Source organism: Peromyscus maniculatus, chromosome 17 (assembly GCF_049852395.1).
Source record: "Peromyscus maniculatus bairdii isolate BWxNUB_F1_BW_parent chromosome 17, HU_Pman_BW_mat_3.1, whole genome shotgun sequence".
Taxonomy (NCBI): Eukaryota; Metazoa; Chordata; class Mammalia; order Rodentia; family Cricetidae; genus Peromyscus; species Peromyscus maniculatus.
Window position 1 is genome coordinate 13,558,850 of NC_134868.1, and position 25,295 is coordinate 13,584,144.

Consider the following 25,295-nt stretch of genomic DNA (forward strand, 5'->3'; position numbering starts at 1 on the left):
GAGAAATAGATAGACTGTCTAAACCCCATTCTTAGAGAGGAAGCCGCAGGTGACAGTCTCAGAATTAGGTAAACTGTAACAACAACTGCAGAGTCTGCTGCTTGAATGAGGGACATTATTGGGCATGCTTAAACATGGAAAGTCTGTCTGCCTTAGTGGATTCACCCATCTCAGAAGACTCCTGACTGGCTAAAAAATGCCTGTGCTGTCACCCCCAGCCCTTCACCCTCGTTTATGCTTCCTCGTCTGTGGTAGTGTTGTGGGAAATCTAAGCTCCTCTGTGACTTTAACTGAGCTTAGCAAGTAGAAATGCTGACCATTAACTTTTTAATGGGCACACTAACCAGAGCACACTGTGTATATATCTGTGTTCATAGCATTAGTTCTTTTTCTGCTACCCCTTGTGTATGTTCAGAGTTAGAATGTGTGTCCTGCCATTTTGTTAGTGGATTGTACCTAGGTCATGTATGTGCCCCTTTTGTATGTTTCTAGACTGTCATTAAGTAGCTTATGTGTTAACGGGCTTTATATCTTAGTGGTGTGATTGATTGCAGATAAATTTTGATTTATGCATAACCAGTTGTCTGGCTTTAACAATTACTGCCTTAAATTATTTTGCCCTGCAGTTGTCATACTTATATGAAACCTGTCCCCATTTGTTTAAGTACACAACTGAGTATGTATTCCTGTTGTATGCTAATATTTCACAAGTGTTTCATGCATCCTTTTTTAAAACTACTAACCTCAGAATAGTAGCTACTCATTCATTCTGCTTTCTGCTTCCCTGTAATAATCTTTTAGGATTGCCTTTTGATTTTTCACCTTCTTTTTAATGTAAGCATTAACACCCAAGACTTTCATAAAAGCACTGTATCTTCTTTTGGGGGAGCACAAAATTGAACAGAGAACATAAGTATGCTTTTGGAAACCTGGGTTATGCTATAGTTTTATTCTTGCATTCTGAAGTTTGGGAGGTGAAGCTTTGTATTGACTGTTGCTTATATATTTCATCTCAATTGTATGTGCTTTCATGAATATTCTGCATACAACTGGGTAATCTGAAAATTCTCTTAAAATTTTTGGTTCTACAAAATGTTGAAGTTTTAAATTATTTCCTAATATAATGGGAATGGGTTCCTTTTTCAAACTGGATCAGAATTATTTCCTGTTCATACATCTTTCCAGTTTTTGTTACTTGTTGGCATTCTTGAATTAAAATAGCTCTGCTTCAGTGAGGCTCGAATTCCTCAGTCCCAGTGGGAAGGACCTCACACCTGAGTGACCACAGTACTTTTTATGTCACAGGATGGTTGCTGGGTAATTTCATTGTCTTTACCAGTAAAACACTTTAAAGATGCATAATCAGTCTGCTTGCTTGGCTTTCTGTTCCTGTCAACAAAAAGAACTTATCTATAGATTTAGCTCCTGTTTTCTTTCCCCTTTTAGTTTAATAGATCTTTTCTGTTTATCCTTTTCAGGCGCCTCCTTGGCATTATAACAAAAAAAGATATCCTCCGTCATATGGCCCAGACGGCAAACCAAGACCCCGCTTCAATAATGTTCAACTGAGTTCTGTAGATGAGGAGAGAGAGGAGACAGAAGAGGAAGTTCGTTTGTTGAATAGCACAATTCTTTAATATGAGGGACTCGTCCACTTTTTTCTTCTTTTAAAAAAAAAAGGAAAGGAAATACAAGCGGAGCTTTTGCAACCTGGTTTGCAGATCATGCTGGGAGACCGAAGGGATTGTTTGGGGAGGGAGAAGGCAAAGGAGTGAGGTACTTCCCTGACTGACCGGAGCAGTAATTCATCTCTTGTCCTGCACTGGCTGCATTCACTGAGGCTGTGCAGTGAGCGTGCAGGCCTGAGCCTTCATGGAGCCTTCACTGGAATCCTCAAGCCTCTGGCTGTACTTCAGCACCACAGAGACACATTATCAGTCCCTGTTTCTGGAGGGATTACTTTGAATTGAGCCATCTATTAAGACTGCAAGGTCTTGCCCTTTTATATCAGAACTGTTCTGTTTAACTCATGAAATGTATAGTTAAGCATTACCTTTCTACATTCCAAAAGAGCTTCTCTCTCCTCCCTCCCCCATCTCCCCTTTTCTGAGCTGTAACAGAACCTCTTTAAACTGGTGTGTCCTTTTGAAGCAGTCCTTTCTCATATTGAGATGTACTGTGATTTTACTGAGGTTTCATCACAAGAAGGGAATGTTTCTTGTGCCATTAACCGTGTAGTTTGTACCATCACTAAAGGCTTGGAAACGTGCACACACATACCACCGCTGGCCAAGCAGGGAAAATCTTGAGATGTGAATGAAATCCCCCAGCTTGTGTGATGTGTGGTTCAGAATCAAAAACAAAGAAACTTGACTCTAATCAGTTTTATTTTTTCCTCTCAGACTTTATGGATAATGTGACCTAGTCTTATGCAAATTTTCTATTTCTAAATTACAACTATGACATAAAAGTGCTGTTTAGCATAATTAAACAAATGCTGCTGCTGTGACAGCGAAGAGAAGGAAGTATTCTGTTAAGCTGTACCTGGTATTAACTGCATGTTAAACACTGGAACTTTTTTCTTGAAATTAGATTATTCTTTTATTTCGGATGTTTGTTTCACTGCTGACACTGGAGATGAAATGTAATTCATAACTTGCACTAAATGTATATTTCTTTTCTTAAAAATTTACCATTCTTATTTATATTTTTATGGATTAAAATTTATAAAATACAGATCAGTTAATATTGCACTTAAATAATTTTACCTTTTTAATGTGATTTTTTTAATGGACTAATTCTGACTTACAAATATGGAGGGGTGAAGGAAGTTTACAGGGGGTCCAGGGGTTGGAGAAGAGGTGGTCACTGCTGTGATCCCGGTGTACACAGTACCTCCTGAGTTCTCACTGCCATCTCCTGGGTTGTGCCCCTGACCTGGCCATGCCGGTTCACACACTCGAAAGTTGAAAATACCGTAAATGACTACTAGATTAAAACCAAACCTTTTAAAAAGAAAAATCAAACAAAAATGAAAACAATAATCATAATCTGAGTATAACTGAGTAGGTCAGAACTTTCCCTGAAGTGTTCAGTGATGATTTATGTGAATAGCTATGGTGCACATTTTTGCAGGATTAATTATAGTTTACCTCAGAGTATTTGGAATTGTTACTGGAAATGCCCGTTTTAATCATGGTCTTAATTCACTACTGGCAAAGTCATTTTGCTCACTAGACTGGCCCAGATATCTGTGAGTATGCACTTTGAAAGGCAGATGCATTTGTGCAGACAGACATGTTCTGAAACAACCGGCAATGAGCCACTTTTAATATCTGTGAGATCATGTTGGATCGGTGTGGTCTCAACAACTTTAAAGATCAGGAAGCCATATTAGAATGACCCAGAGTTCACCAAACTCTGGGTTTCTCAGCTGTGCTGCCTGCCAACAGTATTTTTACTTCCGTTGGCAGATTTCAAGGTGTTTCATAGCGCCTCCATTGTTCTTTGGCTAAACAGAGCAAACTCATGTTTAATGATAGTTCCAGAGATCTCAAAGTGTATTTGCAGTGTGCACGGCACTGCTGGGGCACCACTCCTTCGCATGGCCAATGGGGACTCATCCCATCCTTTCTGGGTTCCAAGTCTTCAAAGGAGAAAGAGGCCGGTTTCTTGGCCGCTTCACCCAGTGAAACTGAACATGACTTTATTTCCTTTTCAGATTCTGCTCTCACAACCCATCTTACTTCAGAGATTGACATTTCAGGATACATAGTAGAGCATTCACTTTCTTCTGTTATAGTTCTCGATTTCTGATGTGTCTCACTGCTGAAATACATGAAAAGTGCCGTGTTTTTAATGTGCTCAGAGGTTTGGGGTTTCTGTTTTCTTTATGGTATTGCCATCTGTTCTCCTTTTCTTTTTCATACATTAAGGTTTGGTTGGTTTTTCAACCAAATAAGATAGTGGAGACCATGAACTACACGTGCCTAGCTAATTGGCAAACTTATTGACCAATATATTAAGTACAGCGCCTTATTTGAGTACCCTTTTTAAGAAGGTATGATGAAAATGGGCAAGGGTGTCAGCATCTCTTATTAATAAATGCTTTTGGTTTTGGTTCCTGAAGAATGCTTAGTTGTTAATCTGTGATGTTGCCTAGAGCTGTATTTATCTGTTTTTATTTATACTAGTGTAGTAAAGCTGCATATCATTACAGTAAAAGTGATTACTGTGATGAGTTACTAAGAAAATCTATTAAAAATCTCTACTTCAACGTGTGGTTTGGCCTTTAATTGCCTCTGTCCCAGCTGCCCTCCCTGCACAGCTGCTCAGCTACACTATGCAGTCAGTGTCAGCCAGCATGCCTGGCACATGCAGCCTCCAAGGAATGGTGCCTGCACTGCTTCGGGCAATCTGCTTTGGGCGGTTACAGCTGTCTGCTCTCCCTTTGTGAGCAGGGGGCCAGAACAGGAGGAGGATGCTAGACTGAGAATGTATGTATACTTTTCTAGCAACAGGCTAGGACCCCCAAGTGGCAACACAGAAGAGTCCAGTTGAGTTCAGTTTCAAAAGGTTTCTTGTAGAAGAAAAATTATACTGTCTTCACTGAGAGAACAAATGACTTTTACGCTTAAAAATGATCACCTTAGAAATACACTAACTGATCTGCTTTAAAACAACGGTAAGAAGCACATGAATGAAATTTCAGTCTTCTAATACCAAGTATTTATTTAAGAGGAGAGCACCAAAGAGCCAGGATAAATCTTTTATCATGTATTTTTCCACTTACTGTTCATGGAATTGAACTGTCATGCTTTGAAAATGGCAGGATTCTAGAGATGGTGAAGGTGAACAGGACTGCCGAGGAGGGTAAGAGAGCTCAAGGGTGAGCATCTCTAAGCTCTGATGACAGAATGGCATGCACCGGGAAAGGCCGCCTACTGGGGTTTAGACATGAAGTTGTTTATTTTGTGGATATGTAAATGGAGGCATGAGCATAGCACAGCATGCATGTGGAGGTCAGAGGACAACCTTCAGTGGTCAGTTCTCTCCTGCCATCATGTGGGAGCCAGAGATCTAACTCAGGCCGGAAGGCCTACCCAAACAGCTCAATACTAAGGTTTTTCTTTAAAGATTTTATTTTTTTAGTGCTGTAGGTATGCGTGCAGGTACCCAAGGGACCAGTTGTCAGATCCTGTGGAGCTGGAGTTACAGATAGTTGTGATGCATCTATGTGGGTGTTGAGAACTGAACTTGGCTCCTCTGGAAGAGCAGTACATGTCTTGCTCTTAGCCACTGAGCCATCTCTACAGCCCCTTATTTTGTGTGTGCACACACATGAGTGCAGATGCCTTTGGAACTCAAGTTAGAGGTAGTTGTGAGCTACCAGATGTAGGTAGTGGGAACGAACTGAACTCATTTTCTAGAATAGGTGTAAGTGCTCTTAACTGCTGAGCTTTCTCTAGCCAAGACATTTTTAGTACCTTTTAGGGTTACAAGTGGGGATTTTAAGTAGGAACTAATAAAAACATGAAGATTCAAGTGAAAGAGAAAGGTCTGCCTTGAGCTAAATGGAAAGTCTACTCCAGAAACAAGACAAAGTGAAATTACATGGGTCTAAGTTTGGACAGAGAAGAGGCAGAAGACTCAATGGTGAAAATGAGCGCAAAAGAAAACTGCCAATGAGGTGGGAAAGGGGTGCCATTAAAACAGGGTGAGCTAGACCAAATGAAGGGGTTCAAGGAACCCTCAGCAGCCAGCCATTTGCTGATAGGTGAAGCAAGGGCTGAAAGTTGGCCAGTGTGAGCATACTGATGACCTGCCTGAGTGTTTGATGGGAAGGTAGCATGTAATCAGTTAGGCAGGAGAGAGTTGGGATTCTTCTGTGATGTCTTCATAAAAGGAGTCTGTTACAAATGATTTTAAGATGCACGACATAGCTTTTCCTGTTGATGACAGCAATATTTGAGAGTAGTTTGAGATCAGATTTTAAGGTATAGGATATTACAGCTTATGCTAATTATGGGAATGAGGGAAAATGAATGACCTAAGTGTGTGTGTGTGTGGGGGGGGGGGTGGTGTCTTGGTAGGCTTGGAGACTAAGTATGACATAAATGTGAAAGGCAAAGTATCCTGTGCTATGAGTCCGTTGTTTTGATTGCCTTTTTCTGTTACATTAACTGAGGATGAAGGAGATACTAGATGAGAAAGGACTAGAACCCATAGGCATCCAAAATGGCCATCTGAGGTTAAAATAAATCATCTCAGTATGACAGCATTTTTTTCCTCTAGCTACTTTGTAGAATTCAGGTGAAATGTAGATTGTTTGGTTTAGGGTACTAACATAAATACAAGAGTTGAGGATGGATGCATGATGATAGGAACTGAACCTAAAGGCTGGGTGAAGCCTACAGTCAGATTGAAAAAAAATGGGGTGCTAGAGGAAGAAAGATGGAAAGTTGGGAGTAGTATTTAGGTGGTAGGATGCTTGGGATTGTGATGAGGTTACAGTGTTGGTACTGACCAGCTCCAAGTTTGTCAAGCCTTAGTCTAGAAAACAGGGAACTGAGGTCTGTACATTGGATCAATAATAGAATTAGGTGGTGTAGTTTAGAGACAATGCTGTTAAGACAGTAAGGTCACTTTTGAGTTAATGTGAGGATTTTGGGTCATTATAAAGTATCTCCCACTTTCATAGCATTCCATTTCCTTGGATATACTTAAAAGGTTAACACAGAAATTCCATTACTGGGCCCCAAGAAGAAAATGGATTTAAGCTGGCTAACAATCCTGATTGGGTTATGGCAATTCATGAGTGTGCTTAGGCAGTTAAAATGTGTTCCAGTCAGGTCCTAGGTAAACATACTTAGTATTGAATTCAAATGGACTATGCCGTTAGTGAAGGAAAATGTCAAGGAAGGTTTGGTATTCTGTAATAGAATGGAAAGTGTTTAGTAGCTGAAAGATTAGTTATCTCATTGCCTTCATTACTGTATCCACAAACATCCAAACTATAATGCAGTTAATGGTCACATCTTGTTCAGTTCCTATCTTGGCTCTCATGGGCTGGCACAGTTTCTGGAGACATAATTCCATGTTAGGCTTGTGTGTGTGACATGGATGACAAGCTGGCTTTCCCATTCCATTTGTTCTTGATAAATCTTGTTGGGATTCATATTGGTCCCAGGGCACATAAAAAGTCTTATAAGCTATATTTCTGAGACTGTCACATCACTAAAGGCAGTCTTTTTAGTTTAAATTAGTTTGGGATTTCTAGTTAATAGATGTTTATTTGAATTTGGATAGCACTCAAATACCTTAGAAACTTAAGAGGAGTGCCATTTATTAACATGTGAAAGAAAAACATCGGAAGAGCTGGATTATGAAAGTTTTAATAAATGTTTCCATTATTTATTTGTTTGTTAAAAACAAAGCCCCATCTGACGGTCCCACTTTAAAACACTTCACTGACAGAGCAACTCACTCATCCTGCAAGCTGATCCATGTTCTCTGTACTTCTGCTTGCCAGATGATCTTCAATAATTTTTGCAAACAGATCCCTCTTCAACAGATTATATGCAAGAGGTAAAAGCTGGCCAGCAACTTTGTGAAAATACTGAAAAGCAAAAACAAGACAAAACATCAAGCAGCGAAAATGGCAAGTATAGCTGGCAGTATATTGAAAAGCACTGGTGCAACAAAGCCCACTTCCAAAATCATGTCAGTCAACCGTGGACGTGGGACATGCACCTGACAGTCTGTTCAAAGGCAACTGTCTGTGTCGTCTTCCCCTCCCCCCCCACAGTATATCTTGAAGGGAATTAAGAATCATTACAAATTTAATTTTCTCATGGTCCATTAAGTTTTATCAATGTTTGTGTCCCAAACTGCCATCAAATGCTAGTTAAGATATGAAACTTTGCTTTTTCTTCTATAGACCCTATAACAGATATGCCAAATGTAGGATTTGAATCACTCTCCATTATTATTTTTTTTTTTTTGGTTTTTCGAGACAGGGTTTCTCTGTGTAGCTTTGCGCCTTTTCCTGGAACTCACTTGGTAGCCCAGGCTGGCCTCGAACTCACAGAGCCATTATTATTTTTTAAAAAGGATTTTATGTGCATGTGTTTTGCCTATATGTACACAAATCCCCTGAGACTGGAATCTCAGGCAGTTGTGAAGTGGCAGGTAGATGCTGGGAATTGAGCCCAGGTCCTCTGGAAGAACAGTGGGTGCTCTTAACCACTGAGCCATCTCTCCAGCCCCTCCTCTTTATTCACAGACTCATCTCTATCATGTAAACATTTCTTCCCTGCTAAGAGTTCAGTCTTCGGCTTGCTGAATGATTTTACAGTATTGCTATTAGACATACACTAGTGGGAAACCCAGCGACATTACATCCTTTTGTTGATAAATAGGAAGCATTTATTTAAGTACTTATCCTGTACCTTGTGTGATTCTCAAAACCATCAAGTTTGCTTTTACCTACTTCACATCTTAATGGCATTTATGGTTAGGTCTTTTGTGACAGCTGGATCATTCTGCTTGTTGAACACTTTGGATACTTTTTACTGATAACAACCATATAGGCAGAGAAAGGCCTATGCTTTTCCAGCAGGGTTCTCAACCAGTAGCATCAATTTTTCAGGAAGCACTAATACGTGAACGAGCCCTCCATGACTGATGCACACTGCAGTTCGAGAGCTGCTGGCTTAGTCTTGCTCTTCAGCACGGTCTGTGAAGTGGTGGCATTCCTGTCACAGGGGGAATGTCAGTGCCATAAGGGCCTCATCTCTGACCGACTGAAACAATCTGAATTTTTTTTTTTTTTTTTTTTTTTTTGGTTTTTCGAGACAGGATTTCTCTGTGTAGTTTTGCGCCTTTCCTGGAACTCACTTGGTAGCCCAGACTGGCCTTGAACTCACAGAGATCCGCCTGCCTCTGCCTCCCGAGTGCTGGGATTAAAGGCGTGCGCCACCACCGCCCGGTTTACTATCTGCATTCTTAACAGCCAAGGTGGCTCCCAAGCATTTGCAGTTTGTGGATAATGGATTTAAGACACTGGAACGGGACTGTGTTTGTGAGCCTGGAGAAGATGCTCTGCCAATGACTTAGCAAAGATACAGTGAGAAATGTGCAGGGCACATGAGAGGACAAGTTTACAGGTAGGAAAAGAGATAAAGGACTAAGAAAAGTGCCTAGCCTTACACAGCTGGGCATGATTTAAAATTGTAACTAAGCCTTACAGGCCTTCGACTCTGAGACACCTATAGTTCAAGTAGCACTGATATGGCTAATTTTCTTAAGGAACAAATAATGATAGACTACTAGCTCCAATACTTTAATTAAAATATTTGAAAATAGTACTGAAAGACATGGTAGTAGATAACCACCCCTAAAGAGAAGCAGAACCAAAGGAATGGTGTGTGTACAACCCTACATACATACCCACCATGTATGATAAACACACCAAAAAGATGGTACACCCTGGAATATTGATACATAAGTTAAGTTTAATGTGAACTTAAATTTTGCTTATCATCTGTCCCAGAATACAAGATTTCAAACAGTTTTAGAACTTTTAAAAATTTCTTTAAAAGTTGACTTTGAAATACAAGCTGGATCCATAGCTTTCCAGCATTTGAACTTGAGAATGTAAGTGCAAACTTGAGTGGGTATACATGGATAATGGGGAAAGGCAGAGTTTTTACTCACATGAGAGCCATAGCAAAAGAGGTCCATTCCTAATTCAAGCCCCATGCCGTAATCACATTCATCATTAGCAAACTGCACAAAAGTCATCATTTCCTGAATGGGAGCAAATGCTTTTAGTCTCTCCTCATCACTCGCAGCCTCAACAATTGCCTTGCAAATTCTTTTAAGGTCAGCTGAAAGAAACCAATGATGTAAAGCTACCACATACAAAATCACAACCATCTTTAATGACAGATTTTCCTTACGTCTTCTACTAATGTCTACTACTGCTCAACTGATGCCATCTTAGGAATCTGACAAGCTGCAATTCAGAATGTCCATCATAATATTACTTGTGATTCAAGCAGAAGACTGGACAAGGGAGCCAGAACTTCCCACAGAGACTGATTAATCCTGGCTTCAGGAACTGAGACCAGTGTGAAAGAAATTTAGGATGACTGAATATATAATTCTCATTTTTCTAGTAATCACATTTAAAAAGAAAGGGCTGGTGACAGGGCTCAGTGGGTTATAGATGCTTGTACAACACAGGCCTGGCCACCTGCGTTGATTACCAAAGCCCATGAGGGGGCTGAAGAACCAACTCCCGAGAGTTGTCCTATGAGTCCATATGCACCCCAGGGCATGTGTTGAATTCCCCCCCCTCCACTCACTGCCCCCCATCTCCCTTCTTCTTTCCTCCTCTCATTCATACACACACACACACACACACACACACACACACACACACACACACACACCACACCTATACCCAAACTAAAAATAGATAAAACTAAGGATATTTAACCCAATACTTCTAATATAGGACTACTTTAACATTAAATCAATATAACAATGTTTAATACTGGTTCAACTTATAAATTTAAACAAAATTTTTTTTAATTTTAAAATTCTAAATTTAAATTATGCCATTTGTCAGTGGTGCTAGCCACATGTGAAGTGTTTAGGAGCCACTTATTAGACACTTCAGTCAGTCATCCTCTGAATTCCTAGAGGGAGAATGAAACTATAGCAAATATAACTAAATATAAATTGTCACACAACACATCCCAACTTACTGGCTGGATCCAGCACAGTAAAACTCTGAAAACTGTCATTTAAAGACTGGTGGTTACTAAGACTCATTTACAGTTCTGAGGACCAAGTGGCCATGTGTAGGGAGGAGGCAGGAGCACTTGCTTCTTCCTTGAGGAGGTACTAATTTGGATTCTTCATAGAAACAGGAAGATGAAGAATGCCAATGGGGTACTCACAGTAAACAGAACAATGGTTAAATGATTCTCACCAGAGTAATGACTAGATTTTGTGAAATCATCTAAGTAGTTCTGTATGACTATATGAAGTAGTATCTTAGGTATATGAAAACTGAAATGTTCATATAGTGCTTTGTGACTGTGACCAAACACTTCAATTATTACTATGTTAAAGCTATTACTATGTTCAAGATAGAAAAAAAATTACCTAAGCAATGGGTTTAAAATCCCTTAAATTTTAAAAGTAATTACTTTGCATCCAGCATTATGTGACATCATACTAAGTACTTTCATACTCCAAAGACCACTATAAAAATGAACATCACTATTTAATTTGCCTATGAAAAGGTCAGGGTTTAATAACACTAAATAGCCTGTTCAGGGTCAAGCTATGAATGCAGTTTTAATTCATCTACCTGAAACCAGAGTTTGTTCTTAACAGCTACCTACTTCCCAATTCGAGGAAAGCTTTCACCACATGTCCAAACGTACATACACAGTTACACATAAAACACATTACCGTCTGTTTCAGGGAGCTCTCTATAGCCAACATCATTTTTATCTACGGGAACAACCAAGCCTGCACCATGAAAGGTCTTTGTCACAACCTATATCAAGAAAAGAAAAAACACAAAATGAGACCAGGAAAATGGGTCCAAAAGAACTACCTCAACAGACACATAAACCCTGGGTATTTTCACAACAGAGCATTCAGGGACATTATCTCGGTCAATCTGGACCAAGGTAAACCTGGGGAGAATACAGTCTTAAAAATCAGAAATCAAGTATTTGAAGTAAATATAAAATAAATAATTAGTCATGCCAGTCATTTACAAGTTTGTCTTTATATGTCAGAAAACCACCAGTACTGTTCTAGCAGGCAGTCAGAATAGCAGCCTTCTCCAGACAGACAGCATCGGGACACGAGGAAGGAAAGGAAGACAAAACAGGGTGAATTGGTAGGAAAACAGACTCTTCTTGTTAAATTGAGTCCTATTTTTGACCCGAAAAAGTTAGGCTCGTTAATAAACTACAAAACAGGGTAGGTGGTTCTAGTAGATGGTGTCTTTATGACAAATCGTGTGGCTAGTTTACTTTTAATCATTCATCTTCCAGGATGAAGACAGGCCCAGCCAGAGGAGCCACCCTCCTAAACCTCCTGGTTAACATTCGCTTAGTCTACTCTTTGCGTTATTGTTAGATCCTTTTTCTTTAGTTCTCCCACTTTTTTTTTTCTTTTAACTTTTTCATTTTACGTGTCTTGCATGTTTGCCTGGAGAGACCAGAAAAGGGATCAGATCCACTAGACCTAGTTACAGATGGTAGTGAACCTCCATGTGGGTCCTGGGAATGAAACCCTGGTCCTGTGGAAGAGCAACCAGTGTTCTCAACTGCTGAGCCATCTCTCCAGCCCTCTGGCTTGAATTCTTGATCCTCCTGCCTCAGCCTCCTGAGTGCTGAGGTTACAAATGTGCACTAATGTACTTGGCCTTGGTCTTTTCTAGTCAAGTATCTTCAGTATCCCACTTGTTTAGGTAGTCCAGGGAAAGTGTTCATGACAGAAGATAAAGTTCCCAAACGCCATCTACATTTGAAGTCTTCCCTGAGCCCCAGGCATGGTGAAGGCTCCTTCTCTCCCACTCGACTTCTTTCATTGTCTGCCTAAGCGACCCTCAAGGTCAGAGTGTTCAAAAGAATTTCTCAGACACTGATCTTGAGTGGGAGAAAATAAATGATAGCCTTATATCTTAATCTTTACACTGGATCAACTTACAGTTGCAGTTCAGTGTTAAATGTGAAAATAAAAACTAAAATACAAGAAAAGCAGACTTTCTTCCAACACTATACAGATTTCTTGCAGGCAAATATAGTGACTCACATAGTCTTTGCATTCCAAGTCCTCCAAGGTGTTATCTCCATGAAAACACTGCTGCACTATATAATGTTGTATAATGCTCAATCATGCCAAAATGCAGATTCTATGCTAAGATGGAAGGACAAAGTCACCAACAGACTGTTGGAACTGAATTTTTCAGGAATAGGAAACTATGAATTAAATAAAGATCTCACAGTAACATTAAAAATTATATATAAATTAAAAGCAACCACCAACACAGAAAGAGAAAATCATAATTTTCTTGTAAATGATTTTCCTTGTATTTATAGTATTAGCTCTTTTAATGAAAAACAAATAATATAAACTTGGGAGGAGTCAAAATAAACACATGAAATTTAAGTTTCAACCATATTTATAGATGTAGGAAGGCATTAATGAACTCTCTGAACTAAATTCTAGCTGTTAACAGAAAAACAAAGAACTTGCTGATCATTAGAACGCATGACAGCAAGGCCAGGCTCATTTCCCTTTCTTCTAGTGAGAAATTTCCCGTGAGAAGCAGACAGGTGAAAGAAAATACAGAATGTTCAATGTCACTAGTTACTCTCAAAATACACATCTTTAAAAACTATCTCTGTTCTTTAGGACTCAAGAAAGAGTCACTAAAACAGCAGTTCAGTGGCAGCGTTTCAGCCTGCTGCTGAATCAAGATCAGAGAGTGAGGCAGGGCCCTCAGTAACCAAGTACACCCAGGACTCTGCACAGCACCAGCTCATTCAGAGATAACAAGGATGCCATTTGGCTTAGCATGTTCAGACAAGACAGAAGACAACGTGGGAGGCCAGAGGGCAATGCCGGGCCTCACTCCCCCAGTGGTTGTGAGGAATGCTCACAAAAAAAGCAGAATTCTTTTACATATCTGTTGACTTACAGATTTATAATTGAAAATCCAAAAACCCCAAACCTGAGAATTACTTGCTTCTTTATAAAAACACTTTCTCACTCTGTAGGCACTAGTAAATGCTGATAGGGTCAAGGAGGAATCAGGAGAAAATTAACAAATCTCAACCCATACTGTTTTGTTTTATGAAGTTTTTTTTTTTTTTTTCTTTTTTTCTTTTTTTGTTTATTGAGACAAGGTTTCTTCGTGACAAAGCCCTGGCTATCCTGAAACTCACTCTGTAGATCAGGCTGGTCTGGAACTCACAGAGATCCCCCTGCCTCTGCCTCCTGAGTGCTGGGATTAAAGGCGCATGCCATCACTGCCTGGCTCCCATACTGTCTCTAAAAGGCAGGCTGCCTTTGAGGCCTTAGTCAGGTCACTAAGTATATATAGAACTATACCCCTAACATACCTTGCACTAAAACAAGACCTCAGCCATCCAAAAATGAAGCTTAATATTAAGCACAAAGTTGCTTCTATTTACTTTTACACAATGGCTGAAACAAGATTAAAAGACCAGAAGGAGGGGCTAGAGAGATGGCTCAGCAGTTAAGAGAACTGGCTGCTCTTCTAGAGGACCCAGGTACAATTCTCAGCAATCACAAGGCAGCTTATAATTGTAACTCCAGTTACAGGAGATCCGACACCCTCACACAGACATACATGTAGACAAGAGACCAGTGTATATTAAAAAGAAAAAAAGACTCGCATAATTTATATAACCACAAGAATGTCCTCCAGTTACAGGACCTGCAGGCTGACCTGCCCCCTGCTGCAGCACCGTCCAAGAGCCCCTGGAGGATAGCATGTACTCTCTTCAGGCTAGGGCTGGAGAAAAGCATACAGGGCAGATGGGGGAGGAGCCAAGAGCAGAGCACGGCAGTCAGCTGACAGGTGGCACACTACCTTCTTATCTCTTTGTCTCATCTTCGAGGTTCTCTGTTCCAGCGAGTATCCTAGTTCTCTGGCTGCTTCTGTGAGTTTTTCATCTATGTTTTTCAAAATGCTAGTTTTCTTTCTATCTGTTACTTCTTTAAGTTTTTTCATCAAAAATAATCTGAAAAAGAAGCAAAGGCCCTAGTTATATTGATGGTCTCTATTTAATACCCAGAAGTCAAGGAGCTGCAATAAAAATGTCAAGTCCCATACAATGCTTCTCTCCAAAGCCCTCATAGGTTACATCAAACAAGGAGTAGGCAGTACTCGTGTTACATGTCTGCATTATGTATCTTCACTGTAAACACTGGAAGGAAAACGTGATCAAAAAGCCAGGGCTGCGCTTTAAGTCATACTGCTGGAAATTAAGAGACCGCATACAGAGCCAGGTGGTGGCGCACGCCTTTAATCCCAGCACTCGGGAGGCAGAGCCAGGAGGATCTCGGTGAGTTCGAGGCCAGCCTGGTCTATAGATCGAGTTCTAGGGCAGCAACAGCTACACAGAGAAATCCTGTCTTGAACCCCCGACTTCCCCCACACAAAAAGATATGGCATATTGCCTTGGAGAGGGCTGGCTAAAGAGGAAAACACAAATAGTGCTGTACACAGAAAGGGTTTTATTATTTTTAAAACTGGAACAAACTGACTTCTGTTTGCTACCTACATTAGGGATCTGCAGAAGTCATTTAGGCCATGTCATTCCCGCTCCTCTTTCCACATCAGGGAACTGAGGTACAGTGGATAGTACGGTCAGATTGCATGCCACGGAGACCCACACCATAAAACCCAGCACCTCCTCACCGCAGCACAGGTCTTTATCACCACCCACAGTACATGAAGAGAGCACATTAACAACTAGATCTAGTCTGTCACAATGTGAATGAATCCTACCCTAAGCTCTCTCGTGGAGGCTGGGAGGCCTTCAAGTACTCTGTGTCTCTCACTCAGACACAGCCACACGTACACCGTTCCTTCACTAAAGCACTTCTTTCCATTATTTCAAGTAAGGCACTGTGCAGTCACCAAGACCCTTCGGCCATCAAGCTGTTAGGATCATCTCTATCATCTACCAGTCAAAGCTACTATCAGCTTCAAGGCTGCTTCATGATGTTTCAAGATGTGCAACGTGCGAACGGAAACGGTGATCATGAACACTTTGTTAGACCCACTGGAATGCCTGCAGGTCTGGATACAGCTTTACCCGTGCATGTTTTACAGCATTCTGAATGGGGCTCCCTAAGTGATATAAACCTAAATGTTGGAACTTCTCATTACACCAAGTTCATTCCATTATGGAACATGAAAACAACACATTCATGACTATTAGGAAGTTTTGTGAAAAGCTGTCAAGTTCACCATAGTGTTGACTGGTATTTCCTATCTTATTTTTTATAAAAACTTTGAATTTTAATAATGACACCAAATATAACTGGTCATTTCTTTGGTTTGAGAAAATGTCTGCTCTGCAAGAACTTGTGCCAAATAAGTCTGTCAGTCACTCCCTCTCAGCAAAAGTAGATTCAAATCACAAATCACATTAATTCAATGTGCAGAAGTACTTCCTACCTGTTTCTCATTTCATTATGCACATCTCTGGGCATTACACACCTAAGAAAAGTTCTTAGACCCTGACAGTCATTTAAGCCTTTGCTTAACCTTTATTGACTCTGCTTTCTTAAGTCCAATTCTTTAGCTATTGAGTCTTGCACAACAGACAGAAATCCTAGAACTTGGATTCTTTTAAACTATTAAGACTGAGAAGACCAATACAAATTATATTAAATATTTGGGGAGGTATAAATTTAGCTCTGTGGTAGAGCATTTGCCTAGCAAGTGTAATGCCCTGAGTTTGATCCCCAGCACTGGAAATTTAAACAAAGATACATTTATATGCTATGGCGTTTTTAAGGTGATGTATGGAGCATCTACTAGGGAACAGTACCATGCAAAAGACACAGCCCCTGCCCTCGTGGGACTTCATGCCAGCAAAAGAGACAGTAAACAACTGCCAACTTAAGTTGAATGGTAAATCTTAAAGGTTTAGAAGTAGGGTGTCAGGGCCAAGGACATAACCAAGTGATAGGCACTTGCCTAGGATGGCCCTGGGTTCAGACCCCAGTACTCAAACCAAAACAATAAAAAACCAACCCCGGGAGAAATACCTACACCAATGTAAAATTTGCTTGGCATTTATAACACTCGAAAAGCTTAGATGAGAAAGAACAAAATGTGGCTGTCCCTCAGGCACACCAGTGTGTATACAGCATAGAATAGTGGTCACTTTGGGTGAACTTGGTTTGAATTCTTTAATAATAAATTATACTATTAAGTCACAGGAATAAAGCCTTTTATTTTATCAACTACTTCATGTGTAAAGATTACCTTGTAGAATTACAACATCAATTGCACACCTACTAACAAATGACTTCAAATCATGTATGTGGTCAGTACTAATTGGTTCATTCAGCTGGATCTGACCCCGTCCTATATGAAAAATTGGTGCATTTCCCATGCCATTTTTTTTTCTTTTTTTAGCTGATGTCACACGGGACCTGATTTATTCCAAGCAGAAGCAACTCTTTCAAGTCTGAAAGGTGGAGGGGATGGGAAGTAGCGGTCATGCTTCTGCATTTCCACTTTGTATAAGCTGTGGAGACAGCTGATAGGCCTGGAGCAGCTAGAGAGGAGATCTCAGGACCTCATCCTTAGCTTCATGAGGCTGAGTGGCATGAGGGTGGGCAGTGACTTTTCTGGTATAACTGTAGATCAATGATACAGCCCTGGAGCTACTTGAGAGAACAGTTCATTTTCCGGCTTCTTGATAAGAGCAAAGACAAACACCACTGATGAAACAGTAGTCACACAACTGTCCTCCATGGAGGCTCAACTTGTTTTAGCAGCTCTTCCAAGAATTTCATAAATACCCACCTTACTCCTAAAAACTGTTCAGTATGAACTATATTGCAGTCAGTTCTTATAATGAACTCTTAATGGCACTGTTTAAATGTAATGTCCAGTTTTAAAAAAAACAAAACACTGATATTTCCAAGGGAAAATGAGAATGAAATCAAGATTAAGCACTACTCACTTTTGCAATGCAGCGGATAAAACCCTACAGTGACGTGCTAAGAACACGCTCTGCCACATGTTCAGAGCTCAGCCCAGAATAAAGTAGTATGTCCATTAAATAAGCAGTTACATAAACATTTGATGACAAGCAGCAAAACATGTAAGGCTAACTTCAGAAGTCACAGAAGTGAGCTCTAGAATCTGTAGCACTGGAGTCACCACAACCCCACTTTGGAATGCGGTGTAGACATGCAACCGAAGAAATTAAAAGAGAATTGAAAGGAAATAGTTTCTTACTTGATGGCAGCAAACACATTATCTCCATTTTGATTAATGATACAATTTTTCTTTGCTTCATTTGTACCAACATATACAGGAAGTTCATCAGGAGAATCCCTGTTTTAAGAGAAGATAATAAAAATTTAGCTGTCCATAATTTATGATGCCAACAAGCAGAAAATTAGGTCTATAGACAAATTTATACCTGTAAAAAGCAGAATAAACTTACTAGGTTTAAGCTCCAAGTATCTCCAGACTGTCTATGAAAAATCTGATATATCAGAACATAATGATAAAGTTCTTAGTACTTAATTATTTTTCCTCAAATATAAAAAAAATGGGAAAGTCAGTCTGTCAATACACTATTAGAAACAACTGATGATCACCTTCATTTTAAAGTTTATTAAGAAAAAAAAGCAAGAAGAAAAAGTGGAGTAAAAGCCAAACAGAAACAGGACAGATTATAAAGAATTGAAGAATCTTATTCATAGCCAACCCTTTTATTTTAAAATTGAAGAAACCAGTAGAGAGGTTAAGATTCTTGGCTAAGGTTCTAGCAGCCAAGTAGTGTCAAAGCCAAGAACAAAATCCATCTGATCTCATCCCTAGGCTCCGAAGTATTCTGTACAGTACTTCTCTTCAGCCACACCTCATCTTTTCTTCTATTACTTCAACTTTACACCACAGTACTCCTGCTAACATCTTACATCTCTGCGGGCATTCTCTTAATTCTCACATTACTCCTTTCAAATATGTGCTATTATTATCCCCGTTATTCCAAGAGAGGAAACTGAGTCAAAGAGAGACCACAGTCATCACTGACTGGCATACTGTCATCAAGATAATAAATGGCAGGAGCCATCTTTTGAGTCCTTTGGCCCCTGGAAGCGCACGGTTTAAGTCAAACACCTGGTTTACGTTTTCTTATTTGGGCTTCAGAGGAGCTCTTCTGATGCCAAAAGTACAAAACTTCATAGTCAAAGAGAAAAAGAAACCAGGGAAGTTTGATGTAAAGAGTTTACCAACCTCGGCAGGCTAAAGAGGTGAAAGGTAGCCAGAACAATAGACAGACCATGGAGCCACCAATAGAGTTAAAGTAGTCTTTCCTTGGGGGATGCCAGTGAAGGTCTAGAAGACTCACTGCCAGCAGAGGAGCTGTATGTATTGTAGAGAGAGAAGATCCTTTACCTGAAATACCCCATGTGGTACTGAGTTTTATTATCTCCAATAATAATGGTCTGGAACTCAGGAGGGTCATAGTAAAACCTCCAGTGAAGATTACAGTTCAAGCCTGTGGATTTGGTCTTCATTCTATGCTTCCCAGCAAGGATGTCATAAGGACCCACTAACCGAAGGCCAAGGCTTGTGGCGAGTGCATCTATAAGGAAAATAAGTTTACTCAGGCAACACTTTCTAAGGTAAGTAGGAAATAATGCCTTTCATCACTTTGAATTTTTCTTTTCTTTCTTTCTCTCTTTCTCTCTCTTTCTCTCTCTTTCTCTCTCTTTCTCTCTCTTTCTCTCTCTTTCTCTCTCTCTCTCTCTCTCTCTCTCTCTCTCTCTCTCTCTCTCTCTCTCTCTCTCTCTCTCTCTCTCTTCTTTCTTCTTTTTAGAGACAAGGTTTCTCTATGTAGCCCTGGCTGTTATGAAACTCACCATGTAGACCAGACTGGCCTCAAACTCAGAGGTCCACCTACCCCTGCCTCCTGATTCGAAATAAATCTTAAGCAAGTTGTTTTAAAGAATGCTAAATGTTTTTACTCAATGGAAGAATCAATTTAACAGAAATGTGGCACTAAATTTAGGATTTCCCCTTAAATGTTCTACTGACCTAGCATTTTAAACATTCCTGTCCCTTACATTGCCCAAGCCAAGCTGCTGTGCATTCTTTCAGGAGTAAGAGCCACACACTCACCTTGTCTCACTGCTATCTGCCGTTACCACAAATATACAGATTAAGGAGGAGACAACATAGATGAAGGATAGAGAGACCATTTCCTTTCCTCCTCTTCAGCTGTCACTCCAGGTCCTTTCAGATAATCTGTGAACCATGACCCTCAATGACTCATCTCTCTTTCATAGACCACAGGGTCAGAAGAAGACCACAACGCCATGAAGTCTGTGCAGATGTGCAACTTACAACTTCACAGAGCCTGCAGCTTTCTTAGGAAGAGTACAATCAAGCATTAAGCCATCTCTCTCTCTCTGCTCCAGCGAATATCTTTGAATTTATGCTTATCCATAATTAAACTTATTCATAAGACAAGTTTGCAGAAGAAATGACAATACATGCAACTGTTAATTTCTCTTTCCACTTCCAAGAAGGAACGTCCTGAAACCTGCCTGCCTTTGCCAATAGGTGACAATAGCATATTACAGCATTATGGTTTGGATATGACATTAAACCAAAAAGGCTCACGTACTGAAAGCATGGTCCCCAGCTAGTGAAATTACTGAGAAGTGACTGGCCAGTAGGAAGTAAGGTCTAGCTGGAGGAGGTGGGTCAATGACTTGAAGGGTTCATCCTATCCTAGGACTCCCGCTCGCTAATGCTCTGCTTCCTGTCTGCCATGAGGTAAGCACTTTCCCACACATCCTCTGGCATAACATATCACCGGCCCCCAAACACTGGAGCCAACTCCTGGGTCAGAAACCTTTAAAACCATGACTCAAAATAACCCCGTCCAGGATCCTACAGGGCTGTCTTCTCAAGTCAGCCATGAAAAGGACTAATATTAAGTATTGTTTCTCTGATGGCATCCCTCTCATTAGAAATAACTCCGGGAATGTTCATCCTCTCTTTTTTGAGATGGTCTCACTGTGTAGCCCAGGCTAGCCTGATACTTGCAAAACTCTCAAGCCAGTGTCCTAACTGCTGAGACTGCAATAGGCATGCATCACCGTAGCAGGCTGAAATGCCCTCTCTCTCTGAGCTGTTTGTCTTTCCTCCAGTTTCCTGTCATCTTTTCCAGGCACCGAAGCAGAAAGATGCTGGAGGAACTCACCAGCTGGCTCTTCTGGATCAAGTTCTTCACAGAACTTCCAAAAATGATAGAAATCCTCAGGCAGCGAAAGCTTATACAGGGTTTCTACTTCTTTTCGGAGCTCACTGGAGACATCAGCTTCACAGGATTTACTTTTCTTCACTTCAACGGTCTTGTCACACTGAAAATTGGCAGACAGAACTTTAGTTCTCCAAAAGGAACCTCAACAACTCTCCTTGCATACCAATTACTGCCTATTGTTGGTTAGTTTCCATGAGCTACATACGTTCTTTCTAAAGACTTACTTTTATTACTGTAAATTATGTGCATGTGTGTATGTCTGTGTTGGGTATGTGGCTACCTGGATAGGCTAGAAGGCGGCATTGGATTCCCTGGAGCTGGAGTTATGTCAGGAACTGAACCTGGGTCCTCTGCAAGACCAGTGCATACTCTTAACTGCTGAGCCATCTTTCTAGCTCCATCTTAATATATGTTAAAAACAACAACAACAACAAAGGCATATGCTAATGATATTTATGAGTAAAATCCTAGGGGTTCTTTTGTATGAAGTAGAAATAGTTTACATGGTGGTCAAGAAATACCCACACACAGCATGTCTTTAAATACACTTCTCCATGATAGCAGAAACACACACACAAAAAGAAAAAAATTTAAAAATTGTCAGAAAGGCAGAATGCCATTACTCCATAATCAGCACTCAAGAAGATTTCCTGGACAGTGCCAACACAGAATACACAGTGAACCCATCTTAAAAAACAAGCAAATAAAAAAGGTACAGTGGCACATATGTATGAAGAAGCCAGGACAAAACCAATGCTTTGTGTTCTAATCTAAAACATTATTAAAAGAAAAAAGAAAATTGTTTCCTCAGGAAGTCCTACCAGAGTTAGTTCTGGACTATTTACCACGATCATTATAACCTTCCATTTAAAACCAGAGGCCTTCCTTTTAACACTCCACAAACAAGAGGAGAGGGGAGGGATGGCTAGGAAAATGAGAATAGAATCAACTCTGAGTTAAAACCACTCATTTAGGAAGAGGTTTGTAAGGCCAAGACTTGCTATTCTTTGCATCTTCCAGCACCTGTGCAGTGTAACGCTGCTAGGTTAAAGGATGTTAGCAGAAAGCTCATTCACTTCTACCAAGGTAACATGCTTAGTTCCGGGTACCTGGCTTGGTTCTCTAAGTACAATCTTTCTTTCTGGGGACCTAGATCCTTTCCTAGATCCTTTGGAGTATATTATTTCCATCCCATTCCTCCTTTCTTCCCAGACCTGAGGTTCTGAACGAAGGAGCACCTGTACATTTAACCCCAGGGGAGCTAGTGGCGTCTAGCGGTGCAGAGGCTAGGGACATGCTCAGCATGATCCAGTGCACAGGAGACCTGCACTCAATAGGTCAATTATGCCAGAGTTGAAAATTTTCACCTAGGTGTTTCTGATAATTACATCTTCTCAGAGGCCCAGGTTTATTAATCAGTGTCAAAGTCTACATACTGTATTTACACATCAAATGGCATGGAAGAACTGTTCACGATGGCACTGTCCTTAAGGGTTGAAATGCCAGCCGACAGGAGAATGGATAGTTACAGAGCTTTCAAAGAGTGGAGCACACTAAATCAATGAAAGGGAAGTAGAGTCAGACAACAGTTAGACAACATGGCTCGACAGGAACTATTTGAAAGGAGTAGGTGTGGCCTTGTTGGAGGAAGTGTGTCGCTGGGGGCGGGCTTTGGGGTTTCAAAAGCCCATTCCAAGCCCAGAGTCTCTCTCTTCCTGCTGCCTGTGGATCCAGGTGTAGAACTCTCAGCTCCTTCTCCAGCACCACGTCTGCCTGCACGCTGCCATGCTTCCAGCCGTGATGACAATGGATTAAACCTCTGAAACTGTAAGCCAGCCTCCATTAAATGTTTTCTTTTGTAAGAGTTGCTATGGTCATGGTGTCTCTTCACAGCAATGGAACACTGACTAAGACAAGAGGTACCATAATAGCTTTTTTAGAAAAAAACAACTCTAAAAGGCAGCAAGGGAAAAACTCGAAGTTCAGGGTGATAGTTACAGTGATAGTAGAAGTTTGGCAGGGCAGAGTAGAAAAGGCACCTGGAGTGGTAGAGGCAGAGCTGTGGGAGTCTTTTATTTTCAAATCTATCTTTTTATTTCGATTCTTTCATACAATATATTTTGGTCCCATTTTCTCCCTCCCCCAACTTGACACGAGTTCTAGGGAGTGAATCTAGGTCATCAGATTTGAGGTTAGTGCAATTATCCACTGAGGCATCATCACATTGGACCAGTTTAAGACAGAGTCTACTGTAGCCCAGGCTGGCCTGGAACTTGCCACGTAGCTGAGGAAGACACTGACACGTGCTGGGATCAAAAGTGTGTGCCAACACTCTGGCTTTTGAGTTGACTCCTGACAATTTCCAGCTGTCACCTGGGGCAAGTCACTTAACCTCTCTGTGCTTTGTACTCGAATGCAAAGGCATACTGCAGTACCTGTTATCATTTTTTTAAAAAAAATAAAAAATAGCTCTATCTCAAAATAAAACAGCAGATAATTGATACTGGCTATTATTGCCATCGACAGACACTCCACTAGATCATCTCCATCTTATTTCCAGTTAAGTTGATTATCCTGCCAAAGCGGCCCCTTCAAAGAGATGTCTCAGCTGGGCTTTAAATCAGTGGGCTTCAGAATCCTCACATTCCTAACAGGTAGAATTTGGGACAGCTGCTGTCTTCAAACTACATTTTTTAACTTGGTGTTGCGAGAAAACACGACCAATTGTGAAAAATACCTGTAAGCATCTTCCGCTGGCCGTTAAGCCTTAACAGTAATGGCCTCCCCCTCCCCAGGTTAAAATTCAGCTAGAACAATTTTTGTTAAGCTTTAGTTTTCCTGCTTAATTTCCTCTTGTTAGCTACTGAATGCTTAGGAAACGTACGAAATCATGTCAAAGTCCAGACGGGCCACTTTAATCACTCATTTGCACCCCCAGCATCCCTTACAGTTCCACGTCAAAGGAGCTCTTACTTTTCTTCTCTGTCATCAAGAAAGATTTTCAGACCTGAGTTGCCTTAAAAGTCGTCTTGCCGGGGGCGGTGGCGCACGCCTTTAATCCCAGCACTCGGGAGGCAGAGGCAGGCGGATCTCTTGTGAGTTCGAGGCCAGCCCGGTCTACAGAGTGAGTGAGTGCTACAAAATTGACCCTGTCTCAAACACACAAAAGTCGTCTTTAATAACGCCAGGGCTTAATCCAGCCAGCACTTTTTTTTTTTCTCTACACACCAGCGTTGACCCCAAGCAAAAAGTTGAGGGTGAATAATAGCACGCTCGCGTGTGCCCCGCCGCCTTGGCAGCTCCTTCCTCCGCACTCCGCGGGGGCTCTCCAGGGCTCAGTTTCCATCAGGGGGCTGAACGAGTGAATGAAGGCATGCATGGTCGCTCGGTCGGCTGGAGCTGGGGAGGACCGACTGCCCCGGCCGTTCCCCGGGAGAGCAGCCCTCCGGGGGGTGCCCAGCGCCGCCCCGAGCTCGGCCACCGCCCACAGCAATGCCCACACCTCGGCATCCCCCTACCTCGCCTACCTGCGGCCCCGCCCCGCCCGGCCTGCGCTTCCCGCCGCCGCCGACCATCCCGCAGCCGCCGCGCGCCGCCGACCGCGTTCCCGCCACTTCCGAGCGCCCACGACTGCTTCCGGGTTCAAAAGCCGCCAATCCGAGCAGCCGCTCAGCGGCGCCAATTTTAGCGATCAGACTCCGCCCCGCTGAGGCGGGAGGTGGGCGCGCAGGCCCCGCCCCCGGCAGGGTTGCCCCGCCCCCCGGCAGGGTTGCCCCGCCCCCTGAGCGCAGTTCTGTCCGGAGGTGCCGCCAGGGCCCCGCCCACTGCCCAGTACCTTTGCCGGATGCTCCAGAGAACCCGAGGTTATCGAATTTGGGTCTTTGATGAGGCACAAACTTCGTCCTCCAATGCAAACTGCTGGCCCGGTGGCTGTATGATGCTGCCTCACTTCAGCCTTTTCGTTTTTCTTCTTTTCTGTTGATTTAAAGAACTGTTCTTTTACACTCAATTCCCCATTGCACTGTTATTGTCTATCATTAATTCCGCAATTGTTGTCTTCGAGAATCAATCAATCCTTTTTTTCTTCTCTCTCTCTCTCTCTCTCCATTTCTTTCCCTGTATCTTCCCATTTTCCTTCTCTCTCTCTGTTCTTGTTTTTCTCTCCTTCATTCTTAATACAATTAGTTTTTTACATCT

At 41.4% G+C, this 25,295-nt stretch overlaps 2 protein-coding genes across 18 annotated transcripts in view; one reads left to right on the forward strand and one right to left on the reverse strand.

Moving 5' to 3' along the window:
• Positions 1 to 4,276, forward strand: part of Clcn3 (chloride voltage-gated channel 3) — a 100,055-nt gene extending 95,779 nt beyond the window's left edge. For all 14 annotated transcript variants that reach the window (XM_076553295.1, XM_042262989.2, XM_042262988.2 and 11 more), the window contains one exon: positions 1,479 to 4,276. In XM_076553295.1, the coding sequence (XP_076409410.1) occupies positions 1,479 to 1,569 (91 nt within the window). In that variant the 3' untranslated portion in view covers positions 1,570 to 4,276. The remainder of the gene's footprint in view (positions 1 to 1,478) is intronic.
• On the reverse strand, positions 3,706 to 24,751 carry Hpf1 (histone PARylation factor 1). Of its 4 annotated transcripts, none has more exons than XM_076553302.1 (9): positions 24,626 to 24,751; positions 21,039 to 21,198; positions 19,223 to 19,412; positions 18,053 to 18,151; positions 14,657 to 14,807; positions 11,491 to 11,578; positions 9,718 to 9,890; positions 7,487 to 7,618; positions 3,706 to 3,828 (listed from the first exon to the last, which is right to left on the reverse strand). In XM_076553302.1, the coding sequence occupies exons 1-8, from the start codon at positions 24,671 to 24,673 to the stop codon at positions 7,487 to 7,489; spliced, it is 1,041 nt and encodes a 346-aa protein (XP_076409417.1). In that variant the 5' UTR covers positions 24,674 to 24,751; the 3' UTR covers positions 3,706 to 3,828. The 4 variants fall into 4 exon arrangements, with proteins under 4 accessions (XP_076409417.1, XP_076409416.1, XP_006970999.1 ...); XM_076553301.1 differs by having other exon boundaries at positions 24,617 to 24,710; XM_006970937.4 differs by lacking the exon at positions 3,706 to 3,828 and having other exon boundaries at positions 7,379 to 7,618.
• Between the last annotated feature and the right edge of the window lie 544 nt (positions 24,752 to 25,295).